The following is a 17499-nucleotide window of genomic DNA, read 5'->3' on the forward strand; positions in this document are numbered from 1 at the left end:
TCTTATAACTTGTGTCTGTGTGATCTGAGAGGAGCTTTTGAGACAATTGATTTATGCCATAGAATGAGTTGATGTTTCTATGCTGTGAGGTACCAGTGATGAGATGGGAACCTTGTCTTAGGGGATAAACTCTGGTTTCCTTACAATAACAACAGTCTTCATGGCAAAGGCTATCTAGCTGGGGATACTCCTTTCTCATATATAAAGTCTCACCTTGTGACCCATTCCATACATCTGTTGTTTGACATGAACATTCAGGAGGATGCACTTTGCTAGAAAATGCTGTGGCTCAAATCCGCTCGTTGACCTCTCAACTAATCATCTAAGGGTAGTTTGGCGACCAGCTTCATTATTGTAATAATTCATCAATGTTATTTATATGCTTTGAATAAAGTAATATCCTGATTGGTGATTGACCTTGTCTCTCCTCATTATTGATTAGAATTTCCACGACATTGGTTAGGCTTAAAATTGTAGAAATGGGCAGAGTTTGTGACTTTGTGGCTGTGGTAAACCGCAGTTAAGTTTTCATTTTGGATATTGGTTTGATATTTGGAGTTTTCTCATCAGTACAGCTTCGACGGAATGATTAGGATGATTAGGATGATATATCTAGAATCAGAGGATGTCAGAGAACAAGGTACAGACTTTTTCTCTGTTCCGTTTAAAAAAAAAGTGACTTTACATTGATTTCAATGGGGGAATATTATGCACTGACAACTAAGGGACCATGTGCAATCATGGGGCTGCAGGTTAGAGCGTGGAACTAATAACCGGAAGAATGCAAAAAACGAATCTCCTGAGCTGACAAGGTAAAAATCTGTTGTTCTGCCCTTGAACAACGCAGTTAACCCACTGTTCCTAGGCTGTCATTGAAAATAAAAATATGTTCTTAACTGACTTGCCTAGTTAATAAATAAAGGTAAAAAATCACTTCTTTTTTTTTACAGCAGAAAAAATGATTTTTTTCCCTAAATTAAATGAGCTACAGATCTTAAACTTACTTTATTTTTTTACCACAACAATTACGTTTTAAAATTGTAACTTGTTTATTTTTAATGGATTCTATGTAATAATACGAGCTCAACAAACATAAATAGACCTATGATCTTTCTCACTCCTACCCAAACTACTGTAGCCTACTTGCATGACCTAGACTAGCGAGCTAAAAATCACTTGTAGCAAAGTCACTGATGTCCCTTATCCATGATACACCAATAAGAATTCTCATTTTAAAGTTCCCTGATTATAAAATTAATAGTTAATGTCATAATTATCATTTTGAAAGACTTCCGATCCACATGTGCTAGAGATCTACAGACAAGTGCAGTGTGTTACCTGACCTCTTAACAAAGCAATTTAGTTTTTCAAAATTCCTCCCCTTTTTTTTCTCCCCATTTTTCCTATTATAGTTGTAGTTGTTAGTTCACATACAGAGCTAATTTTCTATAGCTTCCAGTCCAAATGTCATATACATCTAAAACCATGGCAGGTAGCCTAGTGGCTAGAGCGTTGGGCCAGTAACCGTAAAGGTTGCTTGATCAAATCCCCAAGCTGATAAGTAAAAAACATGTCTTTCTGCACCTGAACAAGGCAGTTAACTCACTGTTCCTATGCTGTCATTGTAAATAAGAATTTGTTCTCAACTGACTTGCCTACTCAATTTAAAAAAAAGTTAACTCTCACCTCTTCAAAGTACACCCATTAGAATTTCAATTATTTATTTAACTGATTTTACATGAATATTTCATGTGATAGGACAAGTGTTCAATATTTCACCGTCCATATGAGCTACAGATCTACAGATACGTGTGGTGGGTTCCTTAACTTCTCTTGTAAAAGGTACACCTTTTATTTTTTCAAAATTCCTCCCCTTTGATTTTCTAAAATAATGTCTCCTATTACAGCTGTGGATATTACTTTTATTTAACCTTTATTTAACTAGGCAAGTCAGTTAAAAACAAATTATTATTTACAGTGACGGCCTAGGAACAGTGGGTTAACCGCTTGTGGGTTAACTGCCTTAACAGATCAAATTTTCTATACTTTCCTGTCCAAATTAAAAGCCGGATGTGGAGGCCCTGGGCACGTGGTCTGCGGTTTGTGAGGCCGGTTGGACGTACTGCTAAATTCTCAAAAATTACGTAGGAGGTGGCTTTTGGTAGAGAAATGAACATTCAGTCAACAGCTCTGGTGGACATTCCATGCCCCCCCCCCCCAACTTGAGACATCTGTGGCATTGTGTTGTGTGACAAAACTGCACATTTTAGAGTGGCCTTTACTGTCCCCAGCACAAGGTGCACCTGTGTAATGATCATGCTTTTTAATCAGCTTCTTGATATTGCACACCTGTCAGGTGGATGGATTATCTTGACAAAGAAGAAATGCTCACTAACAGGATGAAAACAAATTTGTGGACAACATTTGAGAGAAATTAGCTGTTTGTGTCTGTGGAACATTTCTGGGATATTTTATTTCACATCATCAAACATGGGTTTATATTTTTGTTCAGTATAAATGGAGAAAAAAAATCTTAACATCCCGCATCCTCACACAAAACATATAGTGCTGGTATAGTGCTGGTCTATGATGTGCTTCTCTCTATATTAACAATTTAGGGCTATGGTGGATGGCATGTAAAAAATATATATAATTGCCCCAAGGGGTGAAATAAACTCTGTCCCGCAGACATAGGCCAGGGCTATTATGTTTCATGTGAGGATGGCTTACCCAGTGCCCTCCCAAACCCTGAACAAATGTTATAAGCACATTTAGTCTATTTTGGAGGCCTGCCAGCCCTTCACCGGCACACTGGGGTGATTCAGGAGAAGACAAGGGAGCTTGTTTTCTTTCTTGTCCTACACAAGTACCATCAACACCTCCTGTGGTGTCAGGTTACATACTGACTGCTGCTGGTCCACTGTCCATCAGTTCAACCTCAGTTTACAAGATAATGGAGTTTGACGTTTAACATTGTAGCACTGAAGCGTTCAGATAGGTGTTTATTGTATTATTACGCATTAAAACATAAATTGACCTTGCAACAAGACCTCCTATACAGCAGATGGCAGTATTGACATAATACAAACACGAGGCACGAGCCCATTGCTTTAAAAGCACACAAGAAGAAGTCAGACGGCCATTATTGTGTGGCGAAGAAGGAAGGGGAAGCTGTTACGGGTGGTCAGAAGAACTTACTGGAGGACATCAAAGCACTGCAGATTTTTGGAAACCTTAATGTTGAAGGTAGGAGTACAATGCTGATTATAATAAACTACACCGTGTTCGTTAGTGACTAGCTACAGCCAGTTAGCTAGTTACCGTTATCTCACCGCCCTAAGCTGACCAAGCTAGCCAACATGGCGTCCCGTCGCAGAACAATCGCTAGTCCCGTGTTAGCATCTTCTTGGATTATTAGTGGGCCATGATATGTAGCTAGCTAGGCCTACGCCCGCCGTCATTCATTCAAGCGCTGTAAAGTAACGCTAGCTAACGTCAGTCGAGGTAGGGTAGTTAACGCGGAACTAGTTAGTTAACATTACTACTTTAGCTAATGAGTTAGCGAAACCTGCTTTGGGTTCAGTGTTCAGTGTTAGCTCGCTAACGTTTATAAAGTTAGCTGTCGTTATCCAGCATTAGCCAGTCAGGGCATGACGACAAGCTTGCTGTAGCCTCCCGCCAACAGAGAGCAATATTAATGGCGTCTTTTTGTAAGCACTAACTCCGCCATGGCTCGTTGGTCAAAAGCTAAGTGGGTTTTGGATGGTTTTTGGATAAACACAGGCTTAATACATGTCTAACGTTTTATTCGATGATATAATCGTTATCATTTAAGGTGTGAATTTTGAAGTGCTGAGCGGCCCAAATATATCACGATATTTTTCGTATTTTATATTTTGGAATAAGTTTTATAATTTGCTTTGAGTTGTGCATGACCGTAGGATGGCAACCAATGATTTATATATGTACATACATAAATAAATACACACACACACACTAGATGACTGACGGGGAGTTGTTTGAAAGCCACCACGCATCCATCTTGGCGCTCTCCCACCGTTGCAAAAAATATTTTGTAAGCTTCAGAAATTGTATTTTCTAAAGTCCCATTTTTTTTGCCACGTTTATTCTATTGGACATCTTTAATGCATACTTTTAAATATGTGACCTAAACATGAAACATTTCCTTCGAGTATATATTTTTTGATGGTACTAATCTAACTGTCCCCACTAAAACAACATACTTTTGCCCTTTAAACATTTTAAATAAAATACTTTACAATTCCATTCATTCCTATGGGCAGCTGCATTTCTAACGAGTGCCATTATGGATCAGCAATCCAGGGTTTATATAAATCATTGGTAGCAACACATACTGTACATTTTATGTAATTTCATGGTGGCTTTCTCCATTCTGATTCTTTATACTGTTCAATCAAACCTCAACCAAAGTTTGTAATTTCCACACTGCCATATAGGGCTACATGATATTGGCAAAAAAAAGTCTAGGCTTTATTTTTAAACAAATGTTGCGATTTGGCTTGCGGTTTAGATCAAAAAACTTGGGTGAACTGTTCGATTCATGGAAATAGAATGGTTATTCTAATTTTAAATATACTAGTGGATACTTTGAATACAATGTTTGACATGACAACGAATTAGAAAGCCAGGGTGGTTTTGATGATAGAATTAGGAACAGAATACTAAAAGGATCTCTATGGAGTCATTATTGTGACAGGGTAGGAACAAAAGTGTTGGTCAGTATTTCCCAGGGGAGTGGGACCCTAAAATCTTTGGCTACATTAAATGTTTTCTCATACTTCATGTAGCTAGCATTCGTGCTTCGCCTATACGTCTCTGATTTAGAAGGTACTGTTTCACAAACATGCTGATTTAGGCTTACATAATCACTGGTATCGGGATGTCTTAGCTAGCTATGTTAGCATTAGCGGCAAACAATCTATTTTAGCCACAACTTGCTAAGAAAATATAAACTAGCAGTTTGCAGACTGTAAGATACACAAACTGATAGTGTAATTATAGAACGCTTGTGGATTTATATTAAGAAGCAAAGTGGAACGCGGCATCATTGTCATCAACATATTGATGCATCTGCTTCATTGACCATGCAGACTGAAGAGTGAACGTCGGCAAATGATCTTGTTGTCGAGCAACAACTGCGCTCCTTGAGTGACGGGGCGAGACTTGGTGAGCGAGGAAGAGATTTGACTCAAGTAGCGTAAACTATAAACGGAGTGGCTTATCACATTTAACAAACCAAACATTGAAATACCGCTATAGAAGGTAAAGTAAAAAACGCAAATCGGTCTGTGCATCTATACCGGTGTAGATGGTAAAAAAAATTACCTCGCCCTATTTTGATGCATATATGTAATCAAGTTCATGGTAACAGACTGATTATCTCATAGAACAAAACGTAGAAGATCTCCTAAGCCTGTTTTAACCTCTGACCTTATTTTTGGCGTTTATGCCAAAACAACATTCGTTTCGCCCATAGGAATGGCTGAATGAACCAGAGGTAACTAATTTCGGGTTTTAAGGACTACAAGCCGGCGAGGTCTATTAGCTGCTTTAGCAGTGCTGGTGTATTTACACACTAAAGTTGGGCTGCAAAAAACTGAGCAGTCCACGGGATGCCAGAAGTTAAATACAATTACATTTCAAGTTGGTCCCCCACAAGTTATTCCTTTTTTCCCCGCACATATTAAGCACACGCTGGACTTTTATTTTGACATGTGGTAAGCCGAGTGGAAGTGGGTCTACCACAGACCCACATTTGAGTCTGTTGAATAATACATTCCTTTACCTATTTTGTCTAACCCCCCCCCCCCCCTTTTATAAGGACCAACCACAGGCAGAGTAAGTTTGAAATGTTGTGTGTTTTTGCAACGCCAAGTGTGTAATTGCACCAGCGTTGCTAAAAGCAGCAATTTGCCAATGTAAATGTTTTGATCTTTTGTTAGCTAGCTAGCAAGCAATAACATCATATGACACTAAGGATGGTTGAAGTTTAGAAGTTAATTTGCCTGCTAACAAACGTTAGTTATCTAGCTAGAAGGCATATGCATTAAGCCAGATGGCTACGCCGGGAGGAAGGTATATCCATTGCCTCCAGTTACACGTATGTGTGTACTTTCACTCTGACCTGTAAATATTTTGGCTAAGTGTAGCTAATTATACCACTCAATTTCTGTGTAATAAACAGTAGCGGTAATGGAGGACCAGTAGATATAAATGAGGTGGCCTACATGAAAGAAATACAGGGAATTATTTGGCTGAAATATTAACCAGTTGTTCTGGAGGAATACGAGTACAGGTGTAACCTAGGGTTGCTAGGACTGAAAAATGCTAGGAAGAGCCCAATCATGACTTGCCAACACACACATTGCTTACAAAGGGTGTACAAGCCCTAGTTTTTAGCCCTTTTAACAACGCCAGAAAACACTTTACGGTAACCTTTCCTAGCTGTGTCAACCCCCAATCTGGTGGAAACTCCCTCCAGTCTAGGCCTATGCTTTTAAATCCCTGTAGGGAATTTTGCTATTGTAGATGCTATGGCCTAGCTATAACATATTGACTGTTCTGAATCTTAATCAAACATTTGCAGATGGTGACATTTCATTCCTAAGAACAAAAAAACTGACTACAGGACGGCCTTGTCTGCCCAAACTTTTCTGTAAAGGAATCAGCTGTTTTGATTTACAGCCTGTTGTCATTGTATTTCAAGTGGATGAATGTCTTTCAGCGGATATACAGAACTTACACTTAATTATCCGAATAATCATTCTGAAAGACTGGCAACTTCTTTGCATTCAAAGAAGACTAACCTAAAATATGATATGATTCACCCTTCATTTATTCAACAGTTTATATCATCAGAGCTTCTCAAAGTAACAGTTGTGATCATAATAACCAAACGCAACAAAGAGGGCATTGAATGACTGTCATGTCCTAATTTTGTTGAATTTCGTAGGAATTTGTTTTCTCTTCCTTAGAGTGCAACCTAGGCGTAACTATTTGGGGCTCTGCTGTGCTGAAACATTTGATCCATGGGATTTCTCTTCTCTTTTTCTTTACCACGCTGACATTTTTAGGACCTTGGACACAACTTTTGAGCACACGCGCAAAAAAAAAAGAGGAAATTGAACAGTACCCCAAAAAATTTACGCCAAAGAAAAGAATCACTAAGGTTGGGATCTAGCCGAGTAGCGCCATGTCTCACAGAAGAAGCCGCAGTGGATCGCCATCCATCCCTGTTCGCTCATGCACCAACAGCCAAAATCCCCGCGATATGGAGAGGAGGATTTTTGTGGGGAATTTACCGACATCACTGATGGACAGGAAGGACATGGAGGAACTGTTCAGTCCCTACGGGAAGATTCATGGTTAGTACTTAGGCTACCTACTAGGAAGGAATACACATTTCATCCTCAATTTTTGAGCATCATTCGTCTTATTGAATTTAAGGAGTCATCATTTTTTAAATGTAACTCTTATCTAGCCTAATTACGATTGTATTGTTTTTGGTTACAATGCAGTAGCCTAATATTAAACTTGCCCAAGATAAAGCTGTGATCAATTCAAATGTAGATTCATCTTAAAGAATCACAACATTTTTGGGATAAAGTTTTGTAACCTTGAACCAAATTCTGAACATTGTACATTTCTATTTCAATGCATAACTTTTGTATAATATCAATTAAACTACCCTTAGAGAGGAAATCATAAGTTTTAAACCTGGCCCTTGTTTCCTTTATATGAAATCAAAACAACAAAAATGTTCCTTTTTCCAGCCTTGTCCATGTTCCAAGGGTACGGATTTGTGCAGTTTGAACGTGTTGAGGATGCAGAGGCTGCAAAGGCGGGACAAAATGGTCGCCCTTATAAAGGTTATAAAATAGGTAAGAGTTCACTGTATTAGATGTGACTGTCCACCTAACAGTCTTAATTACTGAAGGGGAGCAATTTTGTCATGGTGTTCCTGTCACTGTAATGCCGAGAATACGCTGTACGATATTAGAATGATTAACTCATCCCAGATCATTTGATAAGATCAGAGTGAAATCTTTAGGTCGGCGGCGAGAACAACGTCTTAACTGCTCCTACGTACTCCCGACAACACTAGAACCCTTGGATGTTTTCCCTGTCATTGCTCGTGCAGTGTGACAGGTAATGTGTTCAAATTCCCCCCAAAATACTGCACTAGCCCATAGAAATGCATGATGAGCGGATGACCTGGTCAGCTACGAAGACTTGTGCAGTAGGAGACAACAGCCTACCAAGTTCTCCAATTTAATCCTTTTCTGTTTGTCCAGCACTCTCAATATTTGCTATAATAAGGGGTTTTCCCATTTCTTTGAAATCACATAGCATATATCAGTTTAATATTACAGTATTCTCAGTTAACCCATAGCTAAAGTCTTGCGTAATTGGTCAGATGCTTGATTTGTATGTTCTGGGTCCATATGTGTTTAAGCGAAGAGATTGGAACTGTAACGATGAGCTCCACCCTCTCTTCGCAAATCTATGGGCCAAATGCCCCGCCCCCTTCTGAAATTTTAAAGATGCTAACTCCTACAAAATCATGATTTGACCAAGTCACCAGAACTAATGCCTGTTTGATTTGTCATGCATCCCGTTGTATCATGACAGATCTACGGTACCGTTTATGTAGTTTGTCCACTAGAGATTAAACATAGTTAAACAGTAGGCCTATTGTGCAGTGTGGGGTCTTCCACCACACAGTATGTATCCTCTTCTGAAAGTGTTAGGTCAAGATTGAATCGCTGTAATAACATTCAGTGGCTTATTTAGATATTAGGATTTTAAATTGCTCAATGTATTCCCAGCAGAAGCCCCAGACTACAATTTAGCAGCTTTACTTAAGTTATAAAACTGTAGTTTTGTGAATAACTATGAATGTTTAGCAAGTGGGGCAATATACAATGTCATTTTGAAAAATTAGTCTGCTCCAACCAAGAACAGTTTTGTTGTATACATTACATTTTAAAATAAATGATTTAAAACTTGAAATTGCTACCATGTCTTTTGACTACCGAAGGATACACTTAATTGTCTTTGAACAATTGGAAGAAATATTGCAAATTTGAACAGACTTCAGAACGCACACACAATGCTTCTTAAGAGTGGAAGATTAACGTGTTCGGCTTTATGTGTCATCAGTGTAGTGTTAATGTTCTCATTGACATAAGTTAGATTTTCCTTTGAACGCTTCATCTCAACTTGATTTTATTTTAGTAGCTGAGTCAAAGCATCCCAGATGATTCTCATTCTCAACTAAAATGGAAATCATCCTCTTCAAAAATTACCCATCAAACTTTTCATGCAATATAACAAGGGAAGCCATGTAAAGACAACTTGGAACCTGGAACATTTTCGCCCTCTCGTCCAATTATTATTATTATATATTTTTTTGGAACAATCAATTTGGATTTTCATGCTTGGAAATCTGGAACTCAATTTATGGATCGGGAAAGTGAGCGGCGGGGTTACATTTCATGGCACTTAAAACCTTTCGCTTCATTGAGTTAATATCTGTAAATGTCATGTTGAACGTTTTTGATTGGTTTATTTTCAGCTATAAATATGGCAGCGGAGCGACAACGACAGAATAAAGCTCAATCCCGGCCGAGCCCTCCAAGAAGGTAAAGTAACGCTAATGGGGTATGAAGAAGTACCAACGTTTCAGCTGCTCTGGTAAAATATGTTTCATGTCATTTGCCCCGAAGCACATTGGCAAAAACAGCTCGTTAAGAGTTTCTCGGCGTTGTGTTCAGTTAGCGGTAACATATTTCACGTCACACACACACAAAGAAAATCATGAAATAAAACAACATTCTGAATTTAGTTCTGTGTCCTTTGTCTTCTAAAGATGTTTGTTTTCACAATTTCCCTGTTCTGATTAAGCCATATTTAACTAGACAAAACAATAAAAATGGCATCCCGTTCGTTTCAAAGGAAGTTGCTTAAAAGCTCTTCAGCATAAAATATCACCGGTACATGCGGCGCCATCTTGCTTCACCGGACGGTTAAACAAATGCTACGCCATGCCTCACCCTTGTGATCGGCTCGGCTGTGTTGTCAGCAGCATGGCAATAAAGTAAACTTAATTATCGATTATTGTCTGCGATGGGAAACAATCGGTCTCAATACTTTGACAAGCTGAATTATGTTTTGAGCACAACGATTTTGGCTTTATAAAATTCTGCTTAAAAATGGCCAACAGATACATGTTGTTCTAGACTAATACCGCCCCCAACCACCATGTAATTTCGCTGTGGGACGATTCTGGCAACGCCTGAGGTCTAGATAAGACTGATTTTAGTTGTCATGTCTGCTTCTGCATAGTTAATCAATGTTCATAATTGGAAAACGGTTGACTTTGATACGCAATATCGACATCGACAATATCAAAATATTTCTGTGATCAGTTATATTCTGTTTGAGTACTTTTATTTCAATCTAGTTAGCCCGTTTTCAAAAAACATTTGAAAGTAGGTGACAGTTGTCAGCTAACAAAAATCTGTATAGACAATAAAGAATATTTTAATGTGTGGTAATTTTTTTTGTCTCAAGTGTTTCCTGTTGTGTTTTGCGTACGCTGATTTCATTGGCGATTTGCTTGGTAGGCACTCTTGAGAATGCTTGATACTCGAGTAGTAATGCATTTCTATAAATTAATTTTTTACCTACGAAAACACGACCCTTTAATCAAAAACACATTTTAATATGGAGCATGTGTACGTTTTCATGTGATATATCACTTCTCAAATTCGAGCAAACCCGATGTCAGGTATTTTTAATTTAAGGTTTTCATTGCGTTTAAATATGATTGTGAACTCCCTGGAAGTTTTTGCGAAGACTTATGTTAATGGGAAGGACAATTTCAGTGGAAAGACGTTTCTGCTGTGACTTGGAATTGTTAGCATTTGAGCATCACCGGCCATCAGGTCATTGTGATAAATGTTAGGTGGGGGGGGGTTCACATTTTTTTTCCGTCGTGGAATCACACTTGCCCCAATGTCAAGGGGAAATTATGCGTTAATTCGTGGAGTCCTTGAGAGGAGCGCCTTCACTGCTTTATTGTGTGCGTTCTAAATAATTAACAAATTTCATTTGATTCTAATGTTGACATTAAAACCAAACCATTATGTTAAAGTAACCCAATCATCCAACATTTTTCACTAAGGCTTTGTTTGTTCTTCCAGGGATCCATATGGAGGTTATGGAGAAGGCAGGGAGCCCCGTCCTCGCTCTCGCTCGCCTATGCACGGGCGCGACTCTCGTGCACACCGGGGTAGCCGAGAGCACTCACGGGAGCCTGGCCGTGAGCCTCGGCACCCTCGTGACCATCACGAACCGCGAGACCCCAACTTTGACCGCTACCGCACATCCGAGGGCAGGGACAAGGATCTCAGGGGTGAACCTCGTGGAGACCCTCGCGGTGAACCTCGCGGAGACCCTAGAGACCCCACATTCAGGTGACCGGTCTGGCAAAGGGCCATCCTGAAGGAACATTCTCTGCCCTATTCCAAGTGACTTTTAACCAACGATTGCTCACTTGTGTATTACAGAGAGGAGGGTTATGATCGATATTACCGTGGTGGCGCAGATGAGCACCACCGCAAGAAGGAGGACCCGTACAGGGATCCATGGAACGGCCGACGAGAACCTGAAGGTAAAGGTAGTAAATCAATACTCTTAAATGCATACAACCGGCATTAGTTTTTGCTTGTTACTAAGTGTTCCGTCTTGACTGCTGACTGGCACACTTTTATGGTATTAATGGGATAGTTTGCGATTTGGACAATTTAAGCCTGTTTTCTACTTACCCAGAGTCAGATGAACTGACGGATACCACTTTTATGTCTGCATGCAGTTTGAATTAAGTTGAATGTAGTTTCTGGAGTGATTGCTAACAATCACTGGAAGTCAATGGGATCAGATAGCTGATTTCATCAACTCGTCCCAGAAACTACATTCAACTTACTTCAAACTGCATGCAGACATAAAAGTGGTATCCATGAGTTCATCTGACTGGGTAAGTAGAAAATTGCTTTTCTGCTATAATCTCAAAACTTTCCTTTTAACAGCAGACGATTGAAATGAAATAAATACTAATAGATACTTTCTGATTGAACTATCCCTTTAACTTGTATACAAATTGAACTGTCGGTGGTAAGATAATGTAAAGACTGGTCTTTTTCAGATGACCGTGTGCGGGTAGAGGAGCGGCGGCGTAACGAGCTCTACCGTCAGTACTATGAGGAGGTCCAGAGACAGTATGACCGGGAGCGTCCAGTTGACTGCTCAGTCATTGTCGTCAACAAGGCACAAAAGTAAGTCCATGATTAAATCCTCCACATTACCCCTCAGATTAAGTGTGAATTGAGTCTGTGTATTTGTTTAAAGATTATGCATGCAGCAGGGCGGGCCAGATGCCAATTTTAATGTGGTCGTCTTTGTAAAAAAAAAAGGGGGGGGGGTGGAGTCAATATCTGACACCAGCCCTTTTGACAAATAAGTTGTGTACCCTTGGCATACAGCCTAATTGTCACACAAGACCTTCCATAGTAATCTTCTTCGCAAATTGATTGTAGCCATCTTATTGTAAACATGAGTGGATAAGCATGTGGCGTGTTTCCTGTAATATCCACTTTGTCCTTGCAGTAGGGAGTATGCGGAGACGGTGGGGCGGAAGGTGCGTGACCTGGGTATGGTGGTGGACCTCATCTTCCTCAACACGGAGGTGTCCCTGACCCAGGCGCTGGAGGACGTGAGCCGGGCGCGCACCCCTTTCGCCATAATCATCACTCAGCAGCACCAGGTGCACCGCTCCTGCACAGTCAACATCCTCTTCGGCACACCCCAAGGTAAGACTTCTGGTTTCTGCTGCCGGGACTGACTGGAATCAGTGCAGCGTCTTAATCCTGCTTTGGGGGGGAATGACAGGTGGACATTTTTTGTTCAGTGCTCAACTTAAGCTTTGAAGGAATGTAAAATGTACTTGTTTAAGATGCATTCTTCTTGACACTTGGTCAAACTCATGTACCTACCTGATTGCCTAGTGTTGAGGCAGTAATTAAGTTAAAGCTGAAACCCAGGGTTGTTTTTCTAATGTCGTAGGTAAGTGTTCTGTCGAAAGAACAGGGGCAACAGTATGGTACTTTTGGTCTTTTGTCATATATATATATATATACACACTGCTCAAAAAAATAAAGGGAACACTTAAACAACACAATGTAACTCCAAGTCAATCACACTTCTGTGAAATCAAACTGTCCACTTAGGAAGCAACACTGATTGACAATAAATTTCACATGCTGTTGTGCAAATGGAATAGACAACAGGTGGAAATTATAGGCAATTAGCAAGACACCCCCAATAAAGGAGTGGTTCTGCAGGTGGTGACCACAGACCACTTCTCAGTTCCTATGCTTCCTGGCTGATGTTTTGGTCACTTTTGAATGCTGGCGGTGCTTTCACTCTAGTGGTAGCATGAGACGGAGTCTACAACCCACACAAGTGGCTCAGGTAGTGCAGCTCATCCAGGATGGCACATTAATGTGAGCTGTGGCAAAAAGGTTTGCTGTGTCTGTCAGCGTAGTGTCCAGAGCATGGAGGCGCTACCAGGAGACAGGCCAGTACATCAGGAGATGTGGAGGAGGCCGTAGGAGGGCAACAACCCAGCAGCAGGACCGCTACCTCCGCCTTTGTGCAAGGAGGTGCACTGCCAGCGCCCTGCAAAATGACCTCCAGCAGGCCACAAATGTGCATGTGTCTGCTCAAACGGTCAGAAACAGACTCCATGAGGGCCCGACGTCCACAGGTGGGGGTTGTGCTTACAGCCCAACACCGCGCAGGACGTTCGGCATTTGCCAGAGAACACCAAGATTGGCAAATTTGCCATTGGCGCCCTGTGCTCTTCACAGATGAAAGCAGGTTCACACTGAGCACATGTGACAGTCTGGAGACGCCGTGGAGAACGTTCTGCTGCCTGCAACATCCTCCAGCATGACCGGTTTGGCGATGGGTCAGTCATGGTGTGGGGTGGCATTTTTTTGGGGGGCCGCACAGCCCTCCATGGGCTCGCCAGAGGTAGCCTGACTGCCATTAGGTACCGAGATGAGATCCTCAGACCCCTTGTGAGACCATATGCTGGTGCGGTTGGCCCTGGGTTCCTCCTAATGCAAGACAATGCTAGACCTCATGTGGCTGGAGTGTGTCAGCAGTTCCTGCAAGAGGAAGGCATTGATGCTATGGACTGGCCCGCCCTTTCCCCAGACCTGAATCCAATTGAGCACATCTGGGACATCATGTTTCGCTCCATCCACCAACGCCACGTTGCACCACAGACTGTCCAGGAGTTGGCGGATGTTTTAGTCCAGGCCTGGGAGGAGATCCCTCAGGAGACCATCCGCCACCTCATCAGGAGCATGCCCAGGTGTTGTAGGGAGGTCATACAGGCACGTGGAGGCCACACACACTACTGAGCCTCATTTTGACTTGTTTTAAGGACATTACATCAAAGTTGGATCAGCCTGTAGTGTGGTTTTCCACTTTAATTTTGAGTGTGACTCCAAATCCAGACCTCGATGGGTTGATAAATTTGATTTCCATTGATCATTTTTGTGTGATTTTGTTGTCAGCACATTCAACTATGTAAAGAAAAAAGTATTTAATAAGAAGATCTCATTCATTCAGATCTAGGATGTGTTATTTTAGTGTTCCCTTTATTTTTTTGAGCAGTGTATGTATGTATGTATGTCTATATGTATGTTTAGATATATATATATATATATATATATATATACACACACATACATATATATCTAAACATACCTTGTGAAATTGCCTGTAATCACAAAGACGTTACAAACTGCTTTTATCATCCGAATCAATTGACCTTTTGTCAAATCCCACACAGTTACTGTGATGTCCAATAAACTTTTGCCGTGAAGGGAAATTGAGCAAAAGCAGGAAGTCAAAATGCTAAAACAGTTGAATGCAGACAACCACTTGCTGATCAGACTCATGTTTGTTACAGTCATTCATCGCTAGCAGTTATTACAGTCACTTCACAGGAAGGTAAAATAGCTAGCAGTGAATGACTCGTACTCTAAAAACATGCCCAGATGTAACTAGCTAATATACACTTGAAAGAAATGTGGACGATTTCAGTACCCCAATTGCGCCGATGAAGTATTTAATAACCAAGAGCCCAAAATTCTTTGACAGTCTATTGACAAGAAGTCCATGCAAACTAGATGAGCGAAGGCTGATCTAAAAACTACTTTACACTTAGTAGTAGTCACAGCCCAGCCATGTCTTAGGCCTGTATCCTACATTTTAAATTACTCATTTATTTTCTTTGCCTTCAAAAAAAAAATGTAAACTCCTAGAGCATCGCAACATGCCCATGGAGGATGCCATGGTCCTGGTGGGCCACAACTATGACTCCTTCAAGGTGGAACATCGTGAGAAGGAGCGTGAGGAGATCGCTCAGAAGGCTGCCAAGATGGCTGACGATGTGCTGATGAGGGAGCATGAGAGGGAGGGCCACCCGGTCACCCTGCTTCCTGCCATCACTCTGCTGTCTGAGGGCAGGTCAGTCATTCTGCTTACACACACACTCCTTATTTCAATACTGTATATTATACTGTCTTAACAGCCCGTTCTCTTTCCATTTCACTTTAATCCGTCTCGTTTTCTCCCACTGGTCTCCCTTCATCTCTCTCTTGTAGACTGTCTCATTGCTTATCATTGTGCTGATGTTACACATGACAATGCTCTTTGTAAATTCCCACCCAAACCGGTATGAGGAGAGAGGCTCGGAATGGTGCAGTTGGGATTGTGTGTCATAGTGATCTTTGGCTGTTCGTGTGTCTGACATGAAGTGCGTCTTCTGTCTTTGACGTCCTAGGTTCCTGACTCCAGAGGAGCTGGATAGTCTTATAGAGTATTTGAGGGTCAAGAGGGAACGCATCGTAAGAGCCGACCCACTTGCAGGTAAGGCTTTCTCAACTTTGCCCTCAAGTTGGGCTTGAAAGAGGTCCCCTAAGCCAATGCTGGGTTTTGCCCCATTTACTGTAGTTTACAGAATTTAACTCATAACAGAAGAACACTGACTGTTTTCTTCCTCTGCAGCAGCACATCCCCCGGCGACGGCGGCCACCCACGAGCCTCCTCTCCAGGCCCAGACGATGCCCCCTGCAGTCCATCCCGGTCACGCACCACCCCCACACAGTGCCCACTCTACCCACATGAGCATGCCGCCGGCCCCCAATGCCACCTCTAACAACCAGCAGGAGCTGCAGGCTAAGATCCTCAGCCTGTTCAACAGCGGTGCTGGGGCATCGGCCTCCGCTGCCAGCACCGCCATGGTCCCCCAGTCCTACGGTTCCACCATGGGCATCCAGTCCACAGGCCTCCCCATGTCCTCAGCCTCTCCTGTCCCCAAAATGGTCCCCACACCTTCCCAAGTCCCCAACATGATGGGTGCCCGGCCTCCCATGCGCCCAGGCCCGGTGCCCCTCGGCATCCACCAAGGCTATGGGTCACCCACAGGCCGCATGGCTGCCCCTCAGGGGGGGCAGAGACCTCCTGTCTCAGGGGGAGCGGGCATCAACTTCGACAACCCCAGCGTCCAGAAAGCCCTTGACACGCTCATTCAAAGCGGACCCTCTCTCAACCACCTGGTAAATGCTGGGAATTCGGCATCCCCCAGACCAAGTCATGGCATGGGCCAGGGCATGGGCCAGGGCATGGGCCAGGGCATGGGCCAGGGCATGGGCCAGGGCATGGGCCAGGGCATGGGCCAGGGCATGGGCCAAGGCATGGGTCAGCCTCCGCCCATGGCAATGTACCCTCGCCATTACTGATGATTCCCCTCATAATGTGACCACACCCAACCCCCGAGTCTGCAAAGCAGCTTTTGTTAAATTAATTTACCACAGTTGAAATGTGTAGATGTAGACTGATATTTTCTGTTTCTTCTTTTTTTTTTGCATTTGTAAATGCTTTTAGAGGACCCTTTTTTACCCTAGGTATTGTAATGACAGACCTCGGTTATTTGGTAAGACTATTTGAAAGTCAGACATTTTCGGTTGTAACCAGTCTCTCCATTTTCTGGTTAGTGTGATTTGTTGTAAAAAGTTAATTGCATGTCCGAAGATATTCAGGATTGTGCTGAACTTGTTGTTCTCGGCTCAACCACAATGTTTGATGGCTAGATCTGGTGTCGGTGTGGGCTAGTTCTACACAGCAAAACTTTTATACAACTTCCTGTGTGATTGTACTAGCAGTGCTCCTGAAATAAACAATTTTTGAATGTGACATTGTGTGGTTATTGCGTACTCCTTGAGTAGTTTCAAACATCAAGGCCGGGATTCAATCAGATAGCGTGTTGTATGCTTATGTAGCTTTTAAAGACAATTTCCGAGTGAGCTGACATGCAGC

General features: G+C 41.9%; 1 protein-coding gene across 4 annotated transcripts; it reads left to right on the plus strand.

Moving 5' to 3' along the window:
* Positions 1 to 3123: 3123 nt before the first annotated feature.
* ncoa5 (nuclear receptor coactivator 5) lies at positions 3124 to 17376 on the plus strand. 4 transcript variants are annotated; one of them, XM_055869776.1, is made up of 11 exons: positions 3124 to 3246; positions 7116 to 7406; positions 7815 to 7922; positions 9620 to 9686; positions 11250 to 11522; positions 11616 to 11725; positions 12251 to 12380; positions 12712 to 12914; positions 15444 to 15648; positions 15965 to 16050; positions 16189 to 17376. In XM_055869776.1, the coding sequence occupies exons 2-11, from the start codon at positions 7235 to 7237 to the stop codon at positions 16920 to 16922; spliced, it is 2088 nt and encodes a 695-aa protein (XP_055725751.1). In that variant the 5' UTR covers positions 3124 to 3246; positions 7116 to 7234; the 3' UTR covers positions 16923 to 17376. The 4 variants fall into 4 exon arrangements, with proteins under 4 accessions (XP_055725751.1, XP_055725753.1, XP_055725752.1 ...); XM_055869777.1 differs by having other exon boundaries at positions 3125 to 3246; positions 11616 to 11719; XM_055869778.1 differs by lacking the exons at positions 7116 to 7406; positions 7815 to 7922.
* Positions 17377 to 17499: the final 123 nt, after the last annotated feature.

Source organism: Salvelinus fontinalis, chromosome 18 (assembly GCF_029448725.1).
Source record: "Salvelinus fontinalis isolate EN_2023a chromosome 18, ASM2944872v1, whole genome shotgun sequence".
NCBI lineage: Eukaryota > Metazoa > Chordata > Actinopteri > Salmoniformes > Salmonidae > Salvelinus > Salvelinus fontinalis.